The sequence below is a fragment of the Mus caroli genome, unplaced genomic scaffold (genome assembly GCF_978045245.1).
Source record: "Mus caroli unplaced genomic scaffold, Mus_caroli_1 scaffold_2, whole genome shotgun sequence".
Lineage (NCBI taxonomy): Eukaryota > Metazoa > Chordata > Mammalia > Rodentia > Muridae > Mus > Mus caroli.
The window spans coordinates 24096886-24122771 of NW_028227257.1; the positions used below are offsets into that span (position 1 = coordinate 24096886).

Below are 25886 nucleotides of genomic sequence, written 5' to 3' on the forward strand. Positions count from 1 at the left end.
GACGGTGGGGGCGCCCCCTCCCGGCTGTCCAGGAGCTCAGACCCCGCCCTCCGCCCTCGCACCCCCCTCTTCACTGCCACTTCCGGCAGGCGCTGCGCTGCTGGGGGTTAGGGCGAGGATGGCGGCTGAGAACGAGGCTAGCCAGGAGAGCGCCCTAGGCGCCTACTCACCAGTGGACTATATGAGCATCACCAGCTTCCCGAGGCTGCCGGAGGACGAGCCAGCGCCTGCGGCCCCACTGAGGGGCCGTAAGGACGAGGACGCCTTCTTGGGAGACCCGGATACTGGTGAGGCCCTCTGGCCCCATCCCTGCCCCGCCTTGGGGGGTGAGGGTGGGGGCTGGTGTCCTGGTCCTCCTCCTCCTATTCTGAGCATCCATTTCCAATATCCCATCTCCTTCATTCATCCTCTGCATCCTGGACCTCTCCCCTTCTTCCTCAGCCCTGTTAACTGTCTGGTGGGGAAAGGGGTATTTTTGCCTTGGAGGCGTAGGATGCGACACGGGAGGGGATGCAAGGACTGCAGCAGGAGAGATTATGATTACCTTTTAGGAAGAACCTATTGAAAAAAAAGGGATGCTGGAGGGGAGAGCCTAAAGAACAGCTGTGGTCACCTAGTAAAAGCTTTTCTCTAGCCACAGAGGACAGGATAGAAGAAGCCAAGTAGGAGACTGCAGCAGGCGGGATGGAGTCTAGATCTTAAGGAGAACTTCACCATAGCCAGGGATTATGGGAAGCAGAGTGTCCCGAGAAGAGCTGAGCATCTATCTTTTCATGTCCAGAGAGGGGTAAAGAAAATGTGATTCCTCTCTGTCTGGGGATTCTGGGTATTGGGAGACAAGGGGATGGACGGCATGACCTCTCAAAGTCCTTGGGGACTACAGTGCCTTTGCTGTTCTGTGGATTACCCTACCCCTTCCAGAGATGGGGATCTGGCCCGGATGTTAGTTAGGTCGGTAGGAGCTTCTGGACAGCAACAAGATCTGTGTTCTCAACCCTCTGCTGAAACTGGAGGAGATGGAGTTTGGGAAGGAAGCCGGGCTTGAGAGAAGGAGCTGGGGACCGAGAGATCCGTTGGTATTCCTTCCCTATTGCTATCTCTCCTGCCCATGTGGTCCAGCTCTGTGCTCCCCACCATTCTTTATTCAGCATCCCTCTGCCCTCTTTCCCTCAACGTCACTTCCTGGCATCAGAGCATTCTTCTGCTCCCTGACTTCCTCCTGGTGGTGCCTGCACTTGAGCTCTATCCCTGTCTATACCGGAGGATGCTGCTCCAGCCCTTTCTAGCCTGGCTCTTCCATCGTCACTCCCAGCCCAGCAACTGGAAATCCTCTCCTCTGCTTCCTGACCACCAGAACCCACCAGCCTGACTGGATCTCACTTTACCTGGGATGGGATTAAGAATGGGATGTGTAGACTTTGAGTCCTCAAATGTCAGAGCTGCCTGTCAAAACTAATTTTCTTGGGGGGGGGGGCGCGGGGTAGCCTTGGCGGTACAAGAGTGGATGTGGGAAAGGATGGCCTGGTGGAACCTTCTGGTCATCTATTGACACCAGCCACCTGGTCAATCTGGGTTTTCTATTCAGAGATTAAGAGCAGTTCAGCCGTGACTGACTACAGTTTAGTGGGTGTGCCTACCCTGTACTGGGCCTTCCTTTTCTCCTCCACCTCTATAAAGCATATCCAGATAACAAAGCAAGACCTTTGATCTGTCTTCTTCTGGCCCCCCGTTAAAGGTCACTGCTTTATTAAAAAGCCTGTGGTTATTTATTTGGGCAGTAAGGTTCTTACTGTTGTCTACGAGGCCTCGAAGGGCAGGGAGTGTGGCTTTTTCATCCACTATTCTTTCTCCAGAATTCAGTACAGTGTTGGGCACTCAGCAAATGATTATTGAATGAATAGATGAAAGGGAGAAGCTGGCAAGATGAAGTGCTGATAAGGAATGGAATTCCCAGACCTCAGGAATGCCTTGGGGCAGCTTCATACTGGTGTGGGTGGAAATTCAACAGAGAGGGGCTGGAGGTATAACTTAGTGGTAGAACACGTGCCTAGAAATTCAACATAGAGACTGGTTACCCAAGCTCCCGGGAACTTAAACTTGACCACAAGGGTGGACACCAAGGTTCTCAGGACTTGCCTGAGATCATTACAGTATGAGCATTTTGGTGCTGTGTCACCTAGGCCTGTTTCCAAGTCCCAAAACTCTTTTGGTCCAGCTAGAACAGCTTGTAGGCTGACATGACCTTCTCTGTTCTCAGCCTAGTAGTGCCACCTAGTGGCACTGCCCTGTCTTCTTAGCCAGGACCTTGGTTGGGTTTGGGTAGCCTGGGTAATAAAGGGTCCATTATAGAATAGTTGATACCCATGCACCCCACAGCAGGCCCCAAAGAAAAGAGAGTGAGTCCGTGACCTCTCCAAAGTTAGGAAATGCTTCCTTTCGTCCTCATGGAAGCCACAAGAGCCTTCCTCTCCCAGGCTCTAGGTTCCAGGTATCTTGTAGATACCCAACCTTCAACATTCTATGCAGAAGTCAGCATGTCTTCCCACACGATTCCTTTTTGTCCAGTGCCATTCTCGGTGAGGGGCACCGCCCTTCGGAGTCCAAAGTAGATGCCCAGAAGCCACCTTTGAGTCTTTCCTTCTGTTCTTCTCACTTTTAAAATGTGACCTGGTTTTCTATACCCTCCCTCCTAAGAGTCTCCTAAATTCCATCTGACCACCATGTCATCACCTGTCACACCTGTGTGACTCCTAAGTCACTCAGCTGTACTTCCTGCCACCGCCCTCTCACCTCAAGTTCACGCACCACTCTGCTCTTCCGGTCATGTCACCCAAGTTCAGAAATCTTCCCTTTAAGGGAGTTCAAGTCTAGACTAGGATGTGTTGTAACCTGTTTTTGAAAAACATGTAAGAGAAAGAAAATGAGCTACTTTGACCGGTTACATTGAGACAGCAGTGCCTTGTGTCTCACTAATTCAGGATAATCAAAACTAAACCCACCTTTCTCTGAAAGCATACGGCGCGGCTTTTGTTTGCTTCGAGACTGAGATCTCACTCTGTAGCTCAGGCTGGCCTGGAACTCACTACTGCGACCCACATTGGCTTCAGACTTGTTGTAGCCTTGATACTTCAGCCTCCTGAGCACTGGGATTCTAAGTTCCAGCCACAAGCCTGTCTCTAATAAACTTTTTTCTTCTACCCCCAAACCAATCTTTCCCCCAGTATCTTGCTCTTATCAGTGGGATTATTGCCCTACTATGTATGCAGGGCAATAATCAATCTTTCCCCCAGTATCTTGCTCTTATCAGTGGGATTATTGCCCTACTATGTATGCAGGGCACGTGATATGTACCTCCCTCTCCCCATTTCTGATATTTTTTTCAGTATATAATTTTGCTAAATAAATGAGTAACTTGATATGTTAAATAATCTTATAATCTTAGATCTAGTCGTGGTGGGGCCATTTAAATAGCAACTCAAATTAGCTAGTAAGGTTGGATTTTTTTTCTTATTTGCCTTTTTATTATTATTATTATTATTTTATATTTTTTTAGACAAGGCCTCATTTATCTCAGGCAAGCTTTGATCAGTGATCCTTCTGCCTCTACTTCCCAAGTGCAGGGGTCCCAGGTGTGAGCCACTACACTCACCCCGCTCACTGGATTGGTTCGGGGGATTGGAAATAGCTGCCAATGCCACGTGAATCAATAGAAAGGAGGCCATCAAGTGACACAAAAAGGTGACGTCAAGGCCCCCGTTCTCCCACGTATTCTTGTTATGGCAGGACCACTTAGCTTCAGTTTCTTCATCTGTAAAGTGAGGAAAGTGGAGCCTAGCTCATGAAGTCATGAAAACACTTCGTTGAGGAAATACATGTGAAATACCTAGGGTATCATCAGCCTCAGTAAATACAAGGTCTCTCTGGGGAGGTGGTGCCCTGGGTAAAGCCCTTGCTGTCCAAATGTGTGTGCCTTAGTTCAAATCTCCAGAACCCATCTAAGAAGCTAGGCATGACAGCGCTTCTACAGTGAGAAGGGAGATGGAGATAGGGACTCAGCAGCACATGGGCCAGCTAGCCTGGTGCACACAGCTGCAAGCAAGAGACTTTGTCTCGAGCAAGTCTCATGTACAGATTGCTAGTGATGTTGAGGCTTAGAGACAAAAATGATTACCCGAGGACAGCATAGTTATTTAAGGATAACAAACTTTTTGAAAAGTATTTTGGTATTTTATGTATATGGGTGTTTTGCCTGCATGTCTATGCAACCATACATTGCAGTGCCCAAGGAGGTTAGAAGAAGGCATTGGATTCTCTGGAACAGGAGTTACAGACCCTTGTGAGTCTCCATGTGGGTGCTGGAAACCAAACCCAGGCCTTCCAGAAGATCAGGCAGAACTCTGCTTAACCCTGGGCCACCTCTCCAGTCAGCTTGACAAGCTGCATTTAGAAAATAAAAAATTAAAAAAAGGCATCAGGTACACATATAATGTACATATATATATGCAGCCAAAACAGGTATACATATAAAATTACAGTAAGAAATGTAAAAGTCAAAAGAATTAAAAAATAAAGTACATACTATTTGCCTAATGTAAAAGCAAAATAAAATATTGAAGGTAGTAAAAGTCCCCTTCTCTTACTTTTTTCCCCAAGGCAGGGTTTCTCTGTGTAGCCCTGGCTGTCCAGGAACTTACTCTGTAGACTAGACTAGCATTGAACTCAAGAGATCTGCCTGCCTCTGCCTCCGGAGTGCTGGGATTAAAAGCATGTGCCACCATCCATGTCCAGCCTATTTTTTTTAAGATTTTATTTTTATCTTTAATTATCTGTATGTGTGGGTATCTGCATTTGGTACAGTACCCATAGAGGCCAGAGGTGTCAGATGCCCTGGAGGTGGAGTGATAGACAGTTATGAATCACTCAGCATAGGTGCTGGAGGTGGAGTTATAGACAGTTATGAATCACTCAGCATAGGTGCTGGGAACTAAACTCCTGTTCTAGGCAAGAACAGCACACATGCTTAGCCTCAGAGCCCATTATCCAGTCTTATCCTCCAATTCTGTTTGGCTTTGGAGACAGGGTCTCTCTATATGAAACTCTGGCTATCCTTATCGTGTAGTCCAGGCTGGCCTCGAACTCACGGATCCACCTGCCTCTACCTCCTGAGTGCTGGGATGAAAGGTGTGCACCACATCCAGCCATCCTCCAATTCTTATTTCTGAGTAGTTTTTACTTTGTTTGTTTGTTTGTTTGTTTGTTTTTTGTTTTTCGAGACAGGGTTTCTCTATATAGCCCTGGCTGTCCTGGAACTCACTTTGTAGACCAGGCTGGCCTCGGACTCAGAAATCTGCCTGTCTCTGCCTCCCAAGTGCTGGGATTAAAGGCATGCGCCACTACCGCCCAGCATTTAGTTTTTACTTTTAATTTCAAAGTATATATGTTAAAATTTTAAAGAAGTATAAATGCGCAAGAGCTAGCTCAGTTGGAGCCCACATTTAAAAAAAAAAAAAAAAGCTGGGGGTGGGTCCAGCAATGGTATGAAGCTTGACATGACATCCCGAGTTCAAGCCCAGGATCAGTATGATGGAAGGAGAGGACCACCTCCTTCAAGGTGTCCTCTCCACAAGTGGGCATGTGTGCACACTCGCGCACACACATGCGATGCGTGTGTAAGCTCATGTGCGTGCACACAGAAGGAGATGAAGTTAGACAGGGATAGGGCGGTGGAGATGGTTCCGTGGTGAAAGCACTTGCTGTGCAAAACTGATGACCTACCCCACCAAACCCATTGAAAGCGAGATGTGGCGATTTGCGTCTCTAATCCCAAAACTCCTTCAGTAAGAGGAGGCAGACAGAAGAATCATCTGGAGATTAGCCAGCCCTCTAGCGTGGTGTACGAAAAGCAGCAGACACAAGAAGAGAGCCTCTGCCTCACCAAGGTGAAAGAAGAGACGCAGCCTCAGAAAACTGTCTATGACAGTCGCATGTGCCGTGGCAGACATTCCTCTCTGCTCTGTCTGTCTCTCTGTCTCTGTCTCTAATTCTCTCTCTCTTTCTCTCTCTCTCTCAAACACACACACACAATGGTAAATTTAAAACTATTTTTTTTTTTAAAAAAAAACAAGGATTTTAAGTCGGGTGTGGTGGCTCACATCTATACGCACAGTACTCAGGAGGGTAAAGACAGGTAGATTGCCTCAAGTTGTAGGCCAGCCTAGGCTACTTAGAAAGTTCAAAGTCAGCTAGAGCTAGCTCTCTCTCTCTCTCTTATTCACACACACACACACACACACACACACACACACACACGCACAAATACAAAGTAAATACAAATGTAAGGGCTGGAGAGATGGCTCAGCAGTTAAGAGCACTGACTGCTCTTCCAAATATCCTGAGTTCAATTCCCAGCAACCACATGGTGGCTCACAACCATCTGTAATGGGATCTAATGCCCTCTTCTGGTGTGTCTGAAAATAGCTACAGTGTACTCATATACATAAAATCTTAAAAATAAATAAATAAAAATGTAAGTAGAATTTTTTCAATGAAAACATCCACTCACCTTATTCTTACCTAAAGCATCTTTCCCAATGGTAACCCCTTTAAATGGATTCTAATACTTTTTGCACATACAGTTTTATTTATTATATGATTTTGTTTTGTTTGAGACAGGGTTTCTCTATGTAGCCCTGGTTGTCCTGGAACTCACTCTGTAGATCAGGTTGGCCTCAAATTCATAGAGATCCATCTGCCTCTGACCTTGGGATTAAAGGTGTGCGCCACCACTGCCCAGCTGTTTGTGATTTCTTATTTATATAAAAGATGGAGGTGCGAGTTGTGGAGGTCCTTAAACATCCTTAAACAAGCCAAAGACCTTGGATTTTTATCAAGTAAACATGAAAAATATGGCAGTTGAATTTTAATGTAATAAAATGTCTAAACGTATAAGAACTTACTGTGTATACAATATGTAAGTAAGGCATTAAAATAATCCTCTTACTTCCTTGTTCACAAATATCTAGAACTCTTTGGTCACCTGGGAGTGGGTTCGGGGTAATAGCACCCAGAGGGGAGGTCTTGGGTCAGAGAAGGTGTTTGCAGCACTGGGAGTGCGTGTTGGAGGCCAGAGTAAGACCTGCATCTTCCTTCCTCTACCTCATGCCCTGAGACAGTCTAGCACTGAACCAGCAGCTAGACTGGCCTTTCAGCTAGACTGGCTGGGGAGCCAGCACTCAGGATCGCCCTGTCTTGGTCGCACAGCCCTGCCCAGCACTTTACATGGGTAAAAACGGAGATGGCTTTCCGAGTCCATCACTTCATGGATCCTGCAGCCGACCCCCGTGTTAGGGATTAGTTGTGTTGTTAGGATGAAGATGGTGACACTCACAACTTGAAGTGAGTTGTCCACAAGTGGCTTTCAACGCCCCCTCGCCTCCACTCTTGTTTTCTGCCAGGCTGCTCTTCACACAGCAGCCAGAGGGAACATATGAAAACAGAAGCCAGATGGTGTCTTAGTCAGTGCTCTATTACGGAGAAGAGACACCATGAGCATGGCAACTCTTAGAAAAGAAAGCATTTAATTGGAGCTGGCTTACAGGTTCAGAGAGTCAGTCCTTTATCGTCATGGCAGGGAGCAGGGCCGCATCCAGGCAGACCTGGTGCTGGAGATGTAGCTGAAAGTTCTCTATCTGGATGCCCACCCTCAGTGACACATTTCTTCCAACAGGGGCGCACCTCCTAATCTTTTCAAAATAGGGCTGTTCCCTGTTGACTGGGCATTCAAATATTTGAGCCTTTAGGGAGCCATTCTTATTCAAACCATCACAGATTGTTTCACAGTCTCACAACTCGCTAGTGGCCTCACAGAGGTCAAGTCCAAGCTCTCAGCATCTCTAGGACCAGTATTCAGGACAGGCATCCACCCGGACTGGGTTTTTCTGCCTCTTTTGCTGCCACACCAGAGCCACCAGACCTGCTATTTCTTTCAAATGTCAAACTCATTCCTCCATTAGGGCCTCTGAACCTCTGTTCTCTCTTCCTGGAACACTCTCTACACAATCTCTGTGTTCTCTCTTGGTGGCAGCTCTTTCTTGTCTCTTTTCTTCATTTGCAGTTCAGAAATCAGTTCCTCACGAGGCTCTTCCCTGATTTCCCTTGTAAGCAGTCTCTCTTCCCACATCACATTTCATTTCATGCTCTGGTGTGTGTGTGTAGGGGGGTGAGTGTGGGGTTTGGAGGGGGGAATGTGGGGGTGAGTGTTGTAGGGGAGTATGTGTGTATCTGTGTGGGAGTGTTTTATTTTTTACTTGTGTGTGTGTGTATGTGTATGGGAATGTGTGTGTGATTGTGTGTGTGCGCGCACTTGCTCATGGGAGCACGTGTGGAGGTGGAGGCCATAGTAGAACCTTGGGTATCTTCCGTCTATTGCTCTCAGCCTTATCACCTTGAGTCAGTCTCTCACTGAGCCAGAGGCTGGCCTCCTCAGGCTCAACCTGTGTCTGCCCCATAATGGTGTCAAGAGCATTTTAGGAGGGTGCTGGGGAGTTGACCTCAGGTCCTCATGCTTGCAGACTGAGCCAACTCCCCAGCCCCTCATGCCTTTTTTTTTTTTTTTTTTTTTAACATCCGCCACAACGTCTTTACCTATTTGTTTTCTTTTCCTCCATTGTCCTGAGACCATCTGCAAAGGTGGCAATTATCTGCTCTAGTTTAGGGCCAGACATGTAGTAGACTCTCGTTTCCATTGAATGAATGGATGCGTGGAGCAAGGCTGGAAGCCAAGATAGTTGGCTCGATAGAGGCTTCCTTGTTCTGGAGGCTGATACCGAGCTAGGACAGGATAAGGTTTCCAGGGGGAGGCTGAACACCCTCACACTCCTGGCTATTCTCAGCCGGGAGAGCCAGACTCATGGAACTTGGAGTGGGTATTCGCCAGAGGCAGAAATCCAACCTTTCTGAGGCCAGTTTGAGGTCTTTTTCCACCTGGGAACTGGCGTCCTTGTGGACCCTAAAGTGTGCTGGAGTGGAGGAAAACTGAGCGGTGCAGGGCAGTGGGTTTTGTGTGATGGGCGGAGCGGAGAGATGTGTGGACCGCCCAGCCCCGAGGGCCACGGGGCCTGGTAGGAGGCTGCCAGACGGACACCCAGCCTCTCCACAGACCCGGACTCCTTCCTCAAGTCTGCCCGGCTTCAGCGGCTGCCTTCGTCGTCATCGGAGATGGGCAGCCAGGACGGGTCACCATTACGGGAGACTCGCAAGGACCCATTCTCAGCTGCTGCAGCAGAGTGTTCTTGCCGCCAGGATGGGCTCACGGTCATTGTCACCGCCTGCCTCACTTTTGCCACCGGTGTCACCGTGGCGCTGGTCATGCAAATCTACTTCGGGGATCCCCAGGTGAGGGGAGCAGATGGACAGAAGGGAACTTGGGTGAAAGGGGTGAGAGGGTGATGGGTGTTGAATGGCTGGGGTAGTGGGAGGCTGCTAGGAAATGGGAAGGGAAGAGGAAGGAAATGGTTCAAGACAATCAAGAGGACAGGAAGAGAGAGGTTCTAGGTTAATGGAGGTGATTGGGTGGTGGAGGGCCCGACTAGTCCTCTCTTCTCTTGCTCTTAGATCTTCCAGCAGGGTGCTGTGGTGACGGATGCCTCCCGTTGCACGGCGCTGGGCATGGAGGTGCTCAGTAAACAGGGCTCTTCAGTGGATGCAGCTGTGGCCGCAGCCTTGTGTTTGGGGATTGTGGCTCCACACAGTTCTGGCCTGGGCGGGTAAGGAGCTGGGTAAGGACCTGGTGGAGGCCTGGGTCCCTCAGGCCTATTTCTTGTCGTCTCCTGCCTGGTCTATGGGCCTGGCTGCAGGTGTCTCTAGGTTAAGGCGAAGGTGGGCCCATACTCTTTATGTTTATTCTTTCAATAGCCAGTTTCACTCTTTTTCTCCCTGGATGGAGTCATAATGGCAGACCACATGGAAGATAGGGAGGTGTGTTCAGGAGCTTTCATGGTTCTCCACCAGGAGAGAAGTTTTGTGATGTGTAAGATGAGGTGCCCGGTATCAGTTAAGGCTCACCAACCCCTGTGACTCTGATGAAAACTGTGGACCTTGTCCACAGAAAATACACCCCAGGTTCTGAGTTCTTAAAACCAAGGCTACAAATTGGACGTTCAAAAGTCAGACCCAGCACATAGGCTGGTTTGGTTTGCACATTAAAAAAAAAAGTTTGCTGTTGTTAAAATATTGACACTTTTCATAAAAACCCAGATTGTAACAGCTAACATCTCAGGAACAAACAGGAAATCTGGCAACATGGAGCCTACATTCCTATGTGGCTACAGTTATCTGATGTTGACCAGAGTGCTTCCCATGGTGGGTTAGGGTTCTGGCCACTTTGCTATTTCTCTACCCTGCTTTCCTTATTTGTTGTTTAGCCGCACACATTTTAATTTTGCCCCCTCCCCAGATGTAAATATGCCACAGAAAAGGAATGAGCTGACAAAAATCATTCTCTTGGTAGGAGCAACGCTGGCCTCACACGGGATTTTTCCTTACATAATCCAGCCCTGGGGGGGAGGGGGTGTATCAAGTAGGCAGGTGCAGGAAGCTGGCAGGAGTCCAGCTCTGGTCTAGGGAGGGGACAGAACAGCCTGTTCCCCCAGTCTCTGCATTTTTCTTAATCGGGGATTAAAGTCTCCAGTAACCTGGGTTCCCTACCTCCTACCCTTTGTAGGGTGGCTGAGTTTCTGAATCCCTGCTGGGGAGGGGGCTCCAACCTCTCACCCAGTGTGGCAGACAGCCTACAACCTTCCCACGGGGATTTAGGGAGTGGTAGTTGAATCTTTCAGAAGGGAGAGTTCTCCTCTCTTTCCACTCTCTGTCTTTCCCAGTGGGGGCGTGATGTTGGTACATGATATTCACTCTCTGTGTCTTTCCCAGTGGGGGCGTGATGTTGATACATGATATCCGGAGGAATGAAAGCCACCTAATTGATTTCCGGGAGTCTGCACCTGGGGCCCTCCGAGAAGAGACCCTGCAGAGATCCTGGGATACCAAGGTGGGGACCCTGGTGAGAAGACAGGGTCCAGGGGAGGGGGAGGTCTCCTTCATCCCCTTCTGCTAACCCAAGCATTGATGGGCTCCGTATTTACTATGGGGTGGCAAAATGAGTTGAGCAAAATGCTCTTAGCAGCTTCATGGCAGGCAGCTTGCCCTCCCCCAACTTAAAATAATGAACAAGGACTGGTTGGTGCTGGCATTTGTCACTAAGCCTGACAACCTAAGTTTAGTCTCCAGGACCCACATAGTAGAAGAAAATGGATTCCTACAAGTCTCCTCTGATCTACACACACCCATATCATGGTCATATGTGCATAATGTGCATACTCTCTCTCTCTCTCTCTCTCACACACACACACACACACACACACACACACACACTAATAAATAAATAAATAAATAAATAAATAAATAAATAAGATTTTAAAAATTGAAACAAAATGCACAAAACAAAATTGAATGACTACTAACAGATTACACTACAACATCTTACTTCTCTGACAGTCTTACCTGCCTGAAAGAAAAGTATAAGGCTTCCTCTGAGGACCCTAAGATATGGTGCTCACCTTTAATCCAGGCATTTGGGAAGCAGAGGCAGATGGCTCTCTGAGTTCAAGGCCACATGGTTTACAGAGTGAGTTCCAAGACAGCCAGAGCTACACAGAGAGACCTGACTTAGAAAACCAAAGTAAACAAACTCCTCTATCTCACTCTAAGTCAGATGACTTTAGCTTTCTCAGGCTTTGTCATACTGGGAGAAAGAAATGCTAGAGGCAAACTCACTATAGAGAGCAAAAGAGGAAAGGCAGGAAAGTGGGGACTTAGTGCCATTGGCAAAACCCAAACACACCGCTGAGTTGTCACAGGTCAGGTGATGGTGGTGTGAAGGTGAACTGACCAAACTGAGGTCCTTTGTGTCCCACTTAAAAAGACAAGGGTACCGATTACCCAATGTGAACTGATTTTTACCTAGAAAGTTTGTGCCCTGGCTTTTAGAAGGGTTCGCTTCATTTATTAAATCCCTCAACAAGGGAAGACCTTTTTCTGCATTTGTGGATAAGGGGGTGAGGGAGAGGTACCCTATGGGGAAAGCTTGCCCCTCTCCTGGGATACTTGGCCTATGTCTTTCCCCTGTGCCAGCCATTCCTGGCTTGGGGCTCTGCGGAGTTCAGCCCAGCCCCCCCCTTCCAGTGACCTGGTCTCCTCTCTCCCTCGCCTGCCCGCCTCGCCCAGCCTGGGCTCTTGGTGGGGGTCCCCGGAATGGTGAAAGGGCTACATGAAGCTCACCAGCTCTATGGCAGGTAAAGACCCTCCCCTGGGGATCAGGGGTCTCTGCCTACTTCCCTCCTTGGGTGGCCTTCTCCTGTCCTCCTGGATTCTTTCCTTCCCAACTTCCCTTCCTAATATCCCCTTCCCTTGCCAGGATTCTCCTTCCCAGGAACCCCCCTCCCCCCAGGACCCCTCCTCCTCCCCCCAGGACCTCCTCCACCCCCTGCTCTCCGGCCCCCTCAGGCTGCCCTGGTCCCAAGTCCTGGCCTTCGCAGCAGCTGTGGCCCAAGATGGCTTCAACGTGACCCATGATCTAGGTCAGTAGGGCCTGGAGGTGGGGGTGGGGGGGAGGTACAAGGTTAATGGGGAGGCCTTGAGATTTGGGCCCCAAGCAAAGGGGTTCTTTTTTCCAGTTTGCACTTCAGACTTTCCCATCCCACTCTTACCTGGAGGCAGCCTCCAGGGAGAGGCTCTGGGAGGAGCCTATATATCCCTACCAGCTATGACAGGTTTCTAGGGAGCCCCGAGCTCAGTCACTTAGCTCTCATCCACCTGACCCATCAAGTCCAGTCGTGGCACCACCCACCCAGCCTCTCCACCTCCCCCCCCCCGCAGCTCATGCCTTGGCTGAGCAGCTGCCTCCCAATGCATCTGACCGCTTCCTGGATACTTTCCTGCCACTGGGTCACCCACCCTTGCCTGGCTCCCTGCTGCGACGGCCTGATCTCGCCGAGGTACTGGATATACTCGGCACTTCTGGCCCTGCTGCCTTCTACAACGGTGGCAACCTCACACTGGAGATGGTGGCTGAGGTGAGTGTGACAGTGGGAGGTGGGGTATTCACAGTGCCCCTGTGGCAGAGATGCCACCCTCCCCCATTTATCCTCTACTTAGTTTCTGGTTGTGTGCTTCGTAAACAAAATTAACCTCTGGTGTTAGACATCAGACCAGTGGTGGTTAAGGGCAAGAGGCACAGCCTTCTCTTGAAGAACACAGGCAGAGCTGATCTCGAAAAGGAATGGCTGGAGCCGGGCGTGGTGGCGCACGCCTTTAATCCCAGCACTCGGGAGGCAGAGGATTTCTGAGTTCGAGGCCAGCCTGGTCTACAAAGTGAGTGCCAGGACAGCCAAGGCTACACAGAGAAACCCTGTCTCGGAAAAAAAAAAAAAAAAAAAAAGGAATGGCTGGGCTTATCAGAGCTAGGGCCAGATGTACAGGCGTTGGGTCTATTTCTTCCCAGGAAACTCATCACCAGTATCAGTTCCCCTGGGTCTCGACTCTTCCCTGCTCTGCCTGGGATGTCCCAAGAACATGGTGATATTGACATAGGAGATTGACAAAGGGGGCTACCCCTAAATCCAAAGAGACTTAGTCTGGGGTAATAGTGGGTACTGAGAATATTATTGGGTTGTACTGTGCAGCGGTGACATTTATCTAAGCCACTGTCATATACCGCGTGGATTACATAGGTGTGCCATTCAGTCATGAAGCTCGCTGTCCTTACTGGTCACTGTGTTTCATTAATCTGCCAGACGCATAACTATATACTAGCCAAGAAATTCAGTGAATAGTTCACTAAGGGGAGATAAGTCTAAAGTTACGTACTAGAAAGTATAAAAGAAGATTGATAGAGGTAATGGTAATTTAAAATTGGCATGGGCTGGAGAAATGGCTCGGTAGTGACAAGCACTGGCTGCTCTTTTAGAAGGCCAGGTTTGCTTCCCAGCATCCACAGGGGCTCACAACCATCTGCAACTCCAGTCCCTCGGGGATATGACACCCTGTTCTGCCTTCCTTGTGTACTGCATGTATGTGGTGCACAGACATACATGCAGACAAAACACCTGTACCGTACAGTAATAAAATAAATAATTTAAAATTATTTTGAAAAGATTGACAATGAATGTGCTGCTGAAATGGAATAAACACACTGATTTGTACAGGATTTAGCATTGCTCAGGGAAGAGTGGTCAGTCATGTTTAACAAGGTGGGTCAGTCCTGCCAAGGCTGTTTCAAGTCCATAGTTCTGTAATAGTCTTACTATAGAGGAAGGCCAACCTAAGGCTCAAACCTAGAGCTTTGAGCATACTAGAAAAGTACTCTACCACTGACGTATACCCCCACCCAGCCCTGCCGTGTCTTTAGTTAACTATAGTAAAACGACACATTTTTTTTTTTTGCTTATTTGTTTTGTTTTGTTTTTTTGCTTTTTAGGATTTTGTTTTGTTTTAAGATATATTTATTTTATGTATATGAGTACACTGTAGCTGTACAGATGGTTGTGAGCTATCATGTGGTTGCTGGGAATTGAACTCAGGACCTCTGCTTGCTCTGACCCCTGCTTGCTCCAAAGATTTATTTTTTATTATTATATGTAAGTACACTGTAGCTGTCTTCAGACACACCAGAAGAGAGCATCAGATGTCATTACAGATGGTTATAAGCCACCCTGTGGTTGCTGGGATTTGAACTCAGGACCTCTGGAAGAGCAGTTAGTGCTCTTAACCACTGAGCCATCTCTCCATCCCCCTTTGTTTTTGTTGTTGTTTGTTTGTTTGTTTCGAGATAGGTTTTTCCTGTGTAGCCCTGCCTGTCCTAGAATTTGCTCTGCAGACCAGGCTTGCCTCAAACTCAGAGACCCACCTGCCTCCTCAGTGCTAGCATTAAAGGTGTGCGCTACCACCACCTAGCTAGTTTTGATAATTCTTATGCACATGGTAATTTCCTCTGCCTCCTTTTTCCTTGGGCTAGTGGGATCCCAAAAGGAACAAAAGTTGTAACAGGCTCGTCTGTGATTGACACGTGGCATGGGCCATCCTCACACGCTCACAGTGATGGATGGTGATTCTCTCCCCTCCAGGCTCAGCACGCAGGCGGTGTCATAACCGAGGAGGACTTCAGCAACTATAGTGCTCTCACGGAGAAGCCTGTGTGTGGAGTGTACCGAGGTGACCTCTCCCCCAGCTCCTAAGGGTCCCCACTCAGGAGAAGTTTGCCAGTCCATGGCCAAATCTTTTTGGCCTGGAAACTCCTTTTCCTGCCACAGGAGATAAACAGAGGCAGTGAGCTCCCTAGGTTGTTGAAACAAGCCAGAGCCAGCTCCCTCCTGAGATAAGCATGGGGTCAGTTATTAGTAATGAGGATGGGTGTGTGTGTGTGTGTGTGTGTGTGTGTGTGTGCCTAGGACATGGCTTTTTCTTTTGTTTGGGGACTTGTTATTATTTGCTTTTTTATAGTGCTGGGAATTGGACCTTTTACAGAAGACAAATTCCCCATTACTGAGCTATGTCTTAAGTTTCCTTGATTTGGGTTCTATACTGCCTCAGCTCTGTTTTCAAGCTCCCTTCTCGGGTTCTATACTGCCTCAGCTCTGTTTTCAAGCTCCCTTCTCATTGACCTGAGCTTCCTACAAATTTTTGAGACCAAAGTCCATTTAAGGGTAGAACGAGCCCTTTAAGACAATCACAGATTTGCCCGTCGTTGATGGTAAAAGACAATTGAGACCTAGGGAGGAAGTGAACAATTCAGGAACCAATCAGAAACTTAGAAATCCAAGCCTATGGCATGAATGCAGTTTATATTTGCTGACCCCAAGGTGTGGTGTGCTAGGTCCCTTGGGAGTCCTTAGGTTCTCTCCTGTCTAGGAAGGACAGGTTACCTCAGTCCCTGGGTGAAGCCTCCTCTGAGTTTGTTTCCAGGTTCCGGTCGGTCTTCCTGATTCCTCATCTAGAGGTGGCAGTATATGACACAGAGCAAACCTGTAGCTTTGGTGTCAGGAAGGCTGGGGTAGCATCAGCTGTACCTCTTGTCCTGCACTTCCCACTCTGAGGTTCTCAAGGTGGAGACAGTAATAGTGTCCACATCTTGGGGTGCCCACGAGGACACTATTGATGACATAATATGGGAAGTCACCTTGACCACAGTGGACACTGAATCCATGGCAGATTTTTTGTTCTCCCTCCCCAGGCTGGGATGTCTCAGCATTCCAGTGTCTGTAGGTTCACCTGACCTCCTATAATCCTGGCCTGGTTGATTCGTGTGCCTCAGTTTCTGTCCCTATAGAATAAGGTTGATTAGATGAGTCAGTTATTACTGCCCGTGATCCATGTCTCTGGTGGTGCTATTCTTTTAATGTCCGACTACCAGATAACAAAGTAGGAAGAGAAGGATGCTGTTCCCAAGCAGTTTCAGGTTGAGTGGAACCATCAGAGCCCTTGAACAATTCCTGACCTGTGGGAAGGATTGAAGGGAGCCTATAGCAAACCAGGATTCTGTAGACATTTGGTCACCTGTCCCTGTTTTGCCAGTGACCTGCAATGTGACTCTCAGCAGGCCACAGATTTAATGTGTGTGTTGCCAAAGTGAGTACAGCTGGGCTCTTCCATCTTAGTTTTCCCCTATGGCAGAGGCGGCTCTGCCTTTGGCCAGTGTGTGAACTTCAGTGGGTCCCTTTGCCTCTTAGTGGTTCCTTTCCTCGTCTGTGTGTGTAATGGTGAGGTATGCACAGAGATGTGCTATATGAAGATGGCTTGACCCCTTTCCTGCTATCTGCGCATTTCCTATCCTTTCAGGCCACCTGGTTCTCAGTCCCCCACCCCCGCACACAGGCCCGGCCCTCATCAGTGCTCTCAACATCCTGGAGGGCTTCAACCTCACCAGCCTGGTGTCCCGTGAGCAAGCGCTTCACTGGGTAGCAGAGGTAAGGCCCACTCTTCCATCTCGCCAGGATTTGGGAACACTAGAAATGAGAAAGTGGAGCGCCTCCTTGGAGCAGGACTGAACCTTTGGTTTTGAGAATCCACCAAGTGGGGGTGTTGGGAGGGGCCTGGCAGCCTTTCCACATCACTGCTGTGTTTTCAGACCCTGAAGATTGCATTGGCCCTGGCTAGCAGACTGGGAGACCCTGTCTATGATTCTACCATCACTGAGAGCATGGACGACATGCTCAGGTTTGTCCTGGGATATGGCCCTGGGTGCTGCAGAAATCAGGGGAGACGTGGGAGAAGGGATTGGGCAAAAGCTCACGAAGTCTCAAGTCCCTTTCAGCTGAGCCCTAGCTCTGTGTGACACGTGGTGCTTCTGGCTGCATCACCTTCCCTGTCTGCAGAGTGAGTTGGTCAACTGCTTGTGAACCCATCGGACCTTTGCATGACCTTAACCTGTACGGCCGCAGCTGTCCTCCACTTAGAGTAGAAAAGGGAAAGCCCAAGGGCCACACAGTAGCCTCTGCACAGGGGTTGGCGGTGATGGGGATTCTGAGCGGTTGTATCTTTGCAAGCGGCAGAATAGTGAGGTCACGCTCAGTGAGACCGCCTCTGTTAGACCGCCACTTTTAACATTCCCTAGCTATCACTCTGGGGACATAATTTAAACTCACGACATCTGATGACATAAGGAGCCTGGCAATACTGTATCCACTCTGTGAGGTTTTGATGATAATAACATGTAAATCAATAAGGGAACATGTATATAAATCAGATAACATTTTAGGTATTCAGCACATTCACTGGGAACATGGTATAGTGAATGTGCAATAAATGCAATTTATTATTATTAGTTGGCCATAAAGTGAAGAGTGGGTTGGCTGTTTGACCATTACTGTGCCTGACTTACAGCCTAGCACCAAGAACATCACAAGCCAAAATACAGCTAATGTAAGTTTGCACTGTTACTCAGACACCACTCTGTGCGTTAAATTGCAAGCAACTTATAATTTAAAAGCAAAAAGATGGAAATTGAGAGGCTTCGGAGAACAGGATACACAGTTGCAGATGGCAGGAATAAGTCCAAGAGGTCTCTTGCATAGCATGGTGACTAGTTAATGACAAGCTATTATATTTCGAATAATAAAGAGTTGGATATTTTCACTACAGAAATGATAACGGTGGACTATCATAGTTGTTAGTTAGCTAGATTTGACCATTCCTCCATGTGTATACACCTCCTCAAAACATCATACTGGTGACTTGTGCATGTAATTCCAGCATTCAGAAGGATGAGGCAGGAGGATTGCCATAAGTTCAAGGTCAACTGGGACTACATAGTTATGGGTCAACCTGAGCTAAAGTGAGCTGTTATATATGAAATACATTTAATTATAGCAGTCAGTTAAAAAATATAAAGACGGGGGAGATATCTCTAGATTCACTTACTGCACTAGTGTGGGGACCTTAGTTAAAATCCCTAGAGCCCATAAAAATACCTGGCACGGGACTCTGTAATTCTAGTAACCTCTGAAGATGGAAATAGAATTCCTAGAAACTAGCCTGGTATATGCAGTGGAAAAAACAGCAGAGAGTCCGCCTCAAACAAAGTGACCAGTGAAGACAGACACCCACAATTGTCCTCTGACCGCCATATGTACATCATGTCAAGTGTACGCCAAGGCGGGCTTGTGCACTTAAACACACACACACACACACACACACACACACACACACAAGCTAATATCATATTGAGCTCCAGAACTCACATAGAACATACATTCTGACAAAAGTTAATTATCATCCTGGACCCCAGGTTGCTAGGGGCAGAGCAGGCAGATGGCCAGCCTGAGAGTGAGTACCAGTGAGTACCAGTGAGTACCAGTGAGTACCAGGCCAGCCAGGGCTAGAAAGAAAGAGAAAAGCAAAAGTTACTATCATTTATTGAAACAAGGCGAAATTAAGAACAATGAAATCTAGTGAGCATCAAAGCAGCAAGCTCGCTCAGCGTTCCCCACCCAGAGCCCGAGCTCACTCTGCATGGTCACCGGCCTGATGGGTTGAAAACCAAATGAACGTCTTTGGTAATCCTCACTAACTTACCATTTCCTGATCTCCACAAATAACCCAGCACACGGCGAGTAGCACCAACAATGGAGAACCCCTCAGTTGGGCTTACAGCTCTAAAACAGGCCTGCATTTACATGACACATACATGTGCAGCTATCTCAGCCAGGAAATAGCTATAGAGGGCTTACCATATGTTCTTTGCCTTGCAAACAGAAAAACAAAAACAAAAGCAAAACAAACTAATAACAGATAAAGATCCCCATATACAAAAATCTTTCCTCAACTAAAATACTGCAGTTTTCTCTCCCTCCCTGTTCTGCTTTCCTCCCTCTCCTCTGACCATCTCCTCCTCCTTTGGGGGATAGAATCTTGCTATATAGCCTGTCCTGGAACTCTATGCCTTCTAGTTCTGACCTAGCACTTAAAAATCTTCCACTTCTACCTCCTAAGTGTCAAGATTACAACTGTGTATCAAATCAACACTCTGGTTTCTCACTAAGTGTTTTTTAGATTTTTGTTTTATTTATCCTTTGATGATGATGATGGTGTGTGTCATGTTCATAGAGGTCCGAGAACAGCTTCATGGAGCTGGTTCTGCCCCCCTCCCCACCTCCATTTCCTTTATGTGGGTTCTGGGGATTGAACTCAGGTTGTCAGACTTGCACAGAAAGCACCTCTTACCAGCAGAGCCATCTCACAGGCCCCATCTCACTAAATTCTTAATGAACGTTAGTTCCAAACTACAAACATGAGGCCAAAGCAATCAAGTTTGTTTAATCCAAACAAATACCTTCAGCGCATGCCCTGGGCCCAGGCATTTTCATAGAGAGGAATAGAGCCAAATAACTGTAACATTAAGTAAAATAAAAGGCTGGCTCTCAATTCTGAATGATGCCTAAATAAATTGGTTCAGTTCAATGGTTATTTTCTGGGTGTTCCATACATGTTAGCATTGTGCTCTCCTTCTGTAGGCTTAATACTTCGATGAAGAAGGCAGCTGTGACCTAGCAGTCACACAGCCACCACAGATAGGTGGGATGTAATGAAAGCTCCTCGTGTGTTCCTTTCTTTGCCACTCCCTTTTCAGCAAGGTGGAGGCCGCCAACTTCCGGGGCCACATCAGTGACTCTCAGGCAGCCCCTGCCCCACTCCTGCCTGTCTATGAGCTGGACGGGGCTCCCACTGCTGCCCAGGTGCTGGTCATGGGCCCTGATGACTTCATCGTAGCCATGGTCAGGTACGCCAGCTCAGGCTTAGACCCAGCGAGAGTAAATCCTTCCAAGCAGAATGGAAGTCGGGGCTGGGTGAGAAGGAAGGCACCCACAGGGCTCAGCCTCACTTCTACCCCCAGCTCCCTGAACCGGCCTTTTGGAAGTGGCCTCCTCACTCCCTCCGGGATCCTTCTCAACAGCCAGATGCTAGACTTCTCCTGGCCCAACAGGACAGCTAACCACTCTGCACCCAGCCTGGTAGGGTCATGCTTCCCATTCTCCTGGGGACCTTGAGGCTAGATAAGGACACACAGCACCGCGGATCCTTCTCCCTCCCTGTTTCCTTTAAGAACTTCTGTGTTAAGGAAATGAGATGTTCACTTCATTCCCAGCCCTTCAGTGTGACTAGGGAAAGTCTTGCCTCCTCTCTGGACAGTGAGACCACTGACCCCCATTTAGTGCTTGGGCTGCTTCTGGCACTGGAGAGCTAGGGTTACATACATAATGTTGGGCAAATGGTGTTCAGATCTGCGATAGGACGCCAAGAGGAACCAAGGTAGTACTGTCTGCTTGGAGCCAGCACTTCTGTCCCTGCAAGCTTCCTATAAGGCAAAGACACAGAGATGGTCCGATGGGAATTCTGCTGTTCCCATTGCCATTTTTCTTGGTTCAGTCTTGTCTCCTGCAATGCATACCAGCATTGAAGCTCAGTGGTCCCACTTCTCTCTTGCTTTTCCCAATAGTCTTCCTGGAACCCTTTCTCTTCCACAGAGAGCACATCGTTGCCAGAAAGAGGCCCATCTCCCAGGAGTTGAACTTGGGGACCATGTAGGAGAAAGGAGGTGGGCTGGGTCTTTCCTTCTGCTCCACTCTATAATCCCCCTTTCCATCTCTGTCCTCTGGCAACAGGAGAACTCGGTACAGCCAGGGAAGCGGCCCCTCTCTTTCCTTCTGCCCACTGTAGTCCGACCAGCAGAAGGGCTCTGTGGGACCTACCTCGCTCTGGGGGCCAACGGAGCTGCTCGAGGCCTCAGTGGCCTGACCCAGGTGAGAGCTACTCCATTATGGATCTTTTGTAGTCAGGAGCCATGCTGTGACCTGGTCTGTCATGTCCCACATATTGTATCCCATGCCTTTCCAGCAATCACAGTCTGTACTGCATTGTGCCAGGCCTATCCTGGGCACAGATGTGCTGTGTTGGGCTTCATAATGAAAATGGGGCCCTGACATCTGGACTACCTGTGTTCTATAAGTCTCAAATCCCATCATCCCCTGCTCTATATCTGAATAGACCAGCAGCCCTCTGTAGGGTCTTATTTTGAAAATAAGGTCTCCTGCTTCTCTCCAGAATACCTCAAAACAGTTCCATGAGTGCCTTGAGCACCTGGCACGCAGCAGGCTCGTGTTTGGACAGGCGATGAGCTAACTCTGGAATTAGCATCCCATGAGTTCGGCCTACGTGATGCCAGCCCTCAACTGTGGGATGCTGGGAAACCACTTAGCCTTTCTTGAGCCTTAGTATCCTCCTCTGTGAAGTGGATCACAATAACTAATGTCACAGAGTCCTTACTTAGTACTAGGCACTTTGGTGTATGTGTGTAGTGTGTGTGTGTGTGTGTGTGTGTGGTGTGTGTGTGGTGTGTGATGTGTATGTGTGTATAATGTGTGTGGTATGTATGTGTGTGTGATATGTATGTTTGTGGGGGGGGTGTCTGTACGTGTGTGATGTGTGTGTCTATGTGTGTGAGATGTATTTGTGATATGTGTGTTTGTGTATGTTAGCCCCTTTAACTCCCCCAGCATTGGGCGGGATGATTGTTTCAATTTTACAGGTAAGGAAGCAACCTTAGGGAGGTTAAGGAGTTGGCTCAGTTCATTCAGCTATTGCATTTGGTAGGAAGTTAAGTTCCTGAGTCTATCCAGCCCCTAACCACTGAGATGAAACAACCCAGTTTGTCCTCTAAACCATCCTGTTAACCCCACCTCATCCGAAGAGAAGGGAAGGTGGCCCTGGGCTAGACTACAGAGGACTAATGCTAGCAGTGCCTTTTCCTTAAACTCTGAAAGGGAGTCACGGTCTCTCTCTGGCCCTCAGACTGTAAAGTGGGGACAGCTACCATAGGTCATCTGTTTCCAGGGCCGTTGCAAGACTTAGATGATCTACTCAGTCAGTGTGAGTGTTGTAAAGACTAGAGGGTTTGGATGGAGGGTGAGAGCTGTGGAGTCTTGAGTCATCGTTTCTAGGGCAGCTCTGATGCTTTTGCTCCTTGCCTGCCTACAGGTTCTACTGAATGTCCTGACCTTGAACAGGAACCTGAGTGACAGCCTGGCCCGAGGACGCCTACACCCAGACCTGCAGTCCAACCTCCTGCAGGTCGACAGTGAGTGCAGAGCAGGCTCCCATAGGATGGGCACAGGGATGGATGGAGAAGGGCTCTTCCCAAGGTTTTCCTGCCCTGACCAACATTAACTTCCTTCTTGATCAGGTTTTGGTAGGGTCAGTGTAAGATCTGGGGATTGGAACCATCTTGGCATTCCTTGACCTTCTAGTGTTAGGAAATCCATGTCTCAACCCTCGAGACTTTGTTTTCTCCTTTATAAAATGGGATACAGCTATCTTTCTGGCAAACTTCCATTCATCAGTATATGATGAACACCTACTATGTGCCAAGCATCATTCCAGCTGTGGGGGTATACTACACTTATAGGCAGTCAGGAAAAATACTCAGAGACATAAAAGACAGAGAAAGAAAATTTTGACCACAGCATCAGAGCAGGATGCTGTAATGGAACCTACAGGGGCAGGAAGCTTCTCTTTAGTGACATTGAAGCTGAGATCTGAAGAGTGACAAAGCACCGTGCAGCACCCCCCCACACACACACTGAAACTGGGGCAGAGCTTTGTAGACTAAGAGAACAGGTACCAAGAACTTGGAGCAGGTTCAGTTTCATGGTTTTGAGAAATAAAAAGAGGCCAGGGTGGGTGAGGAGACATTGAGATCAGAAAGGAGAGCAGGGACAGGGTCATGGACCTCGGGTTGATGGTGAGGAGGCAGAGTTGCCCCTAACAACAAAGCTTCATTTTGAAGATTAAGATGCTCATGGCTTCACAGTGGAGGTGGTGACTGGCTGGGCCTTGAATTAGGAGTGGGTATTTGGCATGTAGTGATATCAGACTTTCTGGGCAGGAGGGACAGTCTGTGAAAGACCGAGAAAGAATGGGATTGGAGACCAGCTGTTTCCTGAGGTTACCTGGCACCTTTGTGACTTTACGCCACCACTCCATCACTCTGCATATCTACAGATACACTTCTTCCTGAACCAACCACAGTCTCACAAATATAAATTTAATTTTTACAGTGTACTGACCTTCTATAAACACCGGGAAGCAATCACAAATAAGGCAGCCTGCCATTTAAAAACCTTAAATTAAGGAGAGAGATACAGTCCATCAGTAGAAACAGTAGTGAATTATTTGGGGGCGGGGTAGGGGAAAGCAGGGTTTGCTGGTGCATGTCTTTAATCCCAGCACTCAAGAGGTAGAAGCAGACACATCTCTGTGAGTTCATGTCCAGCCTGGTCTACAGAGAACTTCCAGGCCACAATGAGACACTCTCTCAAACAAACAAAACAGAACAGAACAAACAGAATAGAACAGCAGGATATGACTAGGAATGAAGCCAGTTGGTAGGTGCTTGCCCAGAATGAGGCTCTAGGTTCTACCCAAGTACAATAAAAACTTGACCTAGTGGTGCTTGCCCTTGGACAGTGGAGGCAGGAGGACCACAAGTTCAAGGTCATCTTTGGCTACCTAGGGACATAGTGAGTCTGAGGTCAGCCATGGCTACATAAGACTCCCATTTCAAAAAGAAGAGAAAGGGGAAAGAAAGCAGGATAATCCTGACAGAGACTGATATTCTAGATATTGGGGAAAGTCTCAAAGATGTGCCGTTGACCAAGGACAGGAATGACGTAAAGGAGCCAACTGTGTGACCATCATGGGGAAAGCATTCTAAACTGAAACAATATTGGGTACAAAGACCTGTCCTGGAGAGACAGTAAGGTTGCCAGTGTGGCTGGAGAGACAGAGAGGATTCCAGTAAGGCCAGAACAGTTAAGCAAAGTGGAGACCAGAAGGAACTCAGGAGAAGACTTTAGAAAGGGACTGGTGGGCCCTAGAGGCTTAGGTGGGCCCTAGGGGCTTAGGTGGACGTTGACTTTTATTTTAAGACCTATCAGAGCTGTTGGAGGGTTTTAAGTGGGAGAAGAGCCCCTTTGGCTCCTGTGTAGAGCTGAAAAGAAGGCAGGGCTGGGTGAGCATTAAGTAGGCCATGCAGTAATCCTTATGGGTAATGATGACCACTTAGTGATAGAGTCCAGGCCTCCTGCCATTCTTAAGAATGCCTGCTTAGGCTGGGCGGTGGTAGTGCACGCCTTTAATCCCAGCACTTAGGAGGCAGAGGCAGGCAGATCTCTGTGAGTTTGAGGCCAGACTGATCTACAGAGTGAGTTCCAGGACAGCCAGGGCTACTTAATAGAGAGGCCCTGTCTCGAAAAACAAAAACACAAAACAAACCAAGAATGACTACTTCTTGTTACCACGGACTGATTACAAGGCTCCAAGCTCAGTGCTTCCTATGCATTATCTCCTTTAAGGCCTTTATGGACATAAACAACTTTATATAGTAAGTTCTCTACAATCCCCCACTCTGTGCGTGAGGACACTGAGGCTCAGGGAAGCAAAGCAATTTATGCAAAGTCATGCAGTTCCTGCTGTTGAAACAGCTAAGACCATTATTCATATCTGATAGTAAGGTCCCTGAGTCAGCGCTCTAACGCTAATGTATGCTGCGGGGATGGTTTGCAGGTGAGTTCACTGAGGAAGAGATTGAGTTCCTGGAAGCCAGGGGTCACCACGTGGAGAAGGTAGATGTCTTATCCTGGGTCCACGGCAGTCGGAGAACCAACACCTTCATCATCGGTGTGAAGGACCCTCGGAGCCCGGATGCAGCTGGAGCCACCATCCTGTAGAGCATTGGGCTGGGCGGGATCTCTGCTCCCCGCCTTTGCATGTTCCCAGAGTCCCTCTTTCTCCCAGGTTTGGTCTCAGGGGGACCCCATGGATGCCTCAGATCAGGGGCCAGAGGGGATGCTTAGCAAACCCTATCCCAGAGTAACTGGAAAATTCTCCAGCTGGAGGCCTTTGGTGGGAATGATGACATCAGTGTCCGTGACCAGACAGGCAGGACCTTGAGGAGTCAGATTGTCTGTCTCCTCTCCTCTTTCAGCCATGCTATCCTTGAGCTTAGGGATGTGCTTGCAAACCCTTCTCAAGGGTCTCACAATCTCAACACCTTCAGACTGGTCTGACCTAGGCCTTGTCTTCCAGCTCCCTTTTCCTGTATCTGGCCCCATTTCTTAAGTGACTAGGATTTTTTTTAAAAAATGGCCATTATAGGGAGAGGTAATCCTCCCCTTCCACCGGGTTGAGGCAGGGGCCTTGCATTTGAAGGTCCCCAGGCAGCCAAGCAGGGGTGGGGTGGGTATCAGCTCAGGGGCTTCCATTTGCAATGGGGAATTAAAGAA

General features: G+C 48.3%; 1 protein-coding gene across 4 annotated transcripts; it reads left to right on the forward strand.

The window, feature by feature from the left end:
- Positions 1-37: 37 nt before the first annotated feature.
- On the forward strand, positions 38-25886 carry Ggt7 (gamma-glutamyltransferase 7). Of its 4 annotated transcripts, none has more exons than XM_029470299.2 (15): positions 38-287; positions 9158-9393; positions 9613-9764; positions 10927-11044; positions 12280-12347; positions 12559-12632; positions 12931-13127; positions 15177-15264; positions 16888-17015; positions 17177-17265; positions 20177-20326; positions 20441-20558; positions 21210-21347; positions 22582-22674; positions 25168-25886. In XM_029470299.2, the coding sequence occupies exons 1-15, from the start codon at positions 119-121 to the stop codon at positions 25228-25230; spliced, it is 1881 nt and encodes a 626-aa protein (XP_029326159.1). In that variant the 5' UTR covers positions 38-118; the 3' UTR covers positions 25231-25886. The 4 variants fall into 4 exon arrangements, with proteins under 4 accessions (XP_029326159.1, XP_029326153.1, XP_021036797.1 ...); XM_029470293.2 differs by having other exon boundaries at positions 41-287; positions 10927-11056; positions 22582-22681; positions 25168-25884; XM_021181138.3 differs by having other exon boundaries at positions 44-287; positions 22582-22681; positions 25168-25884.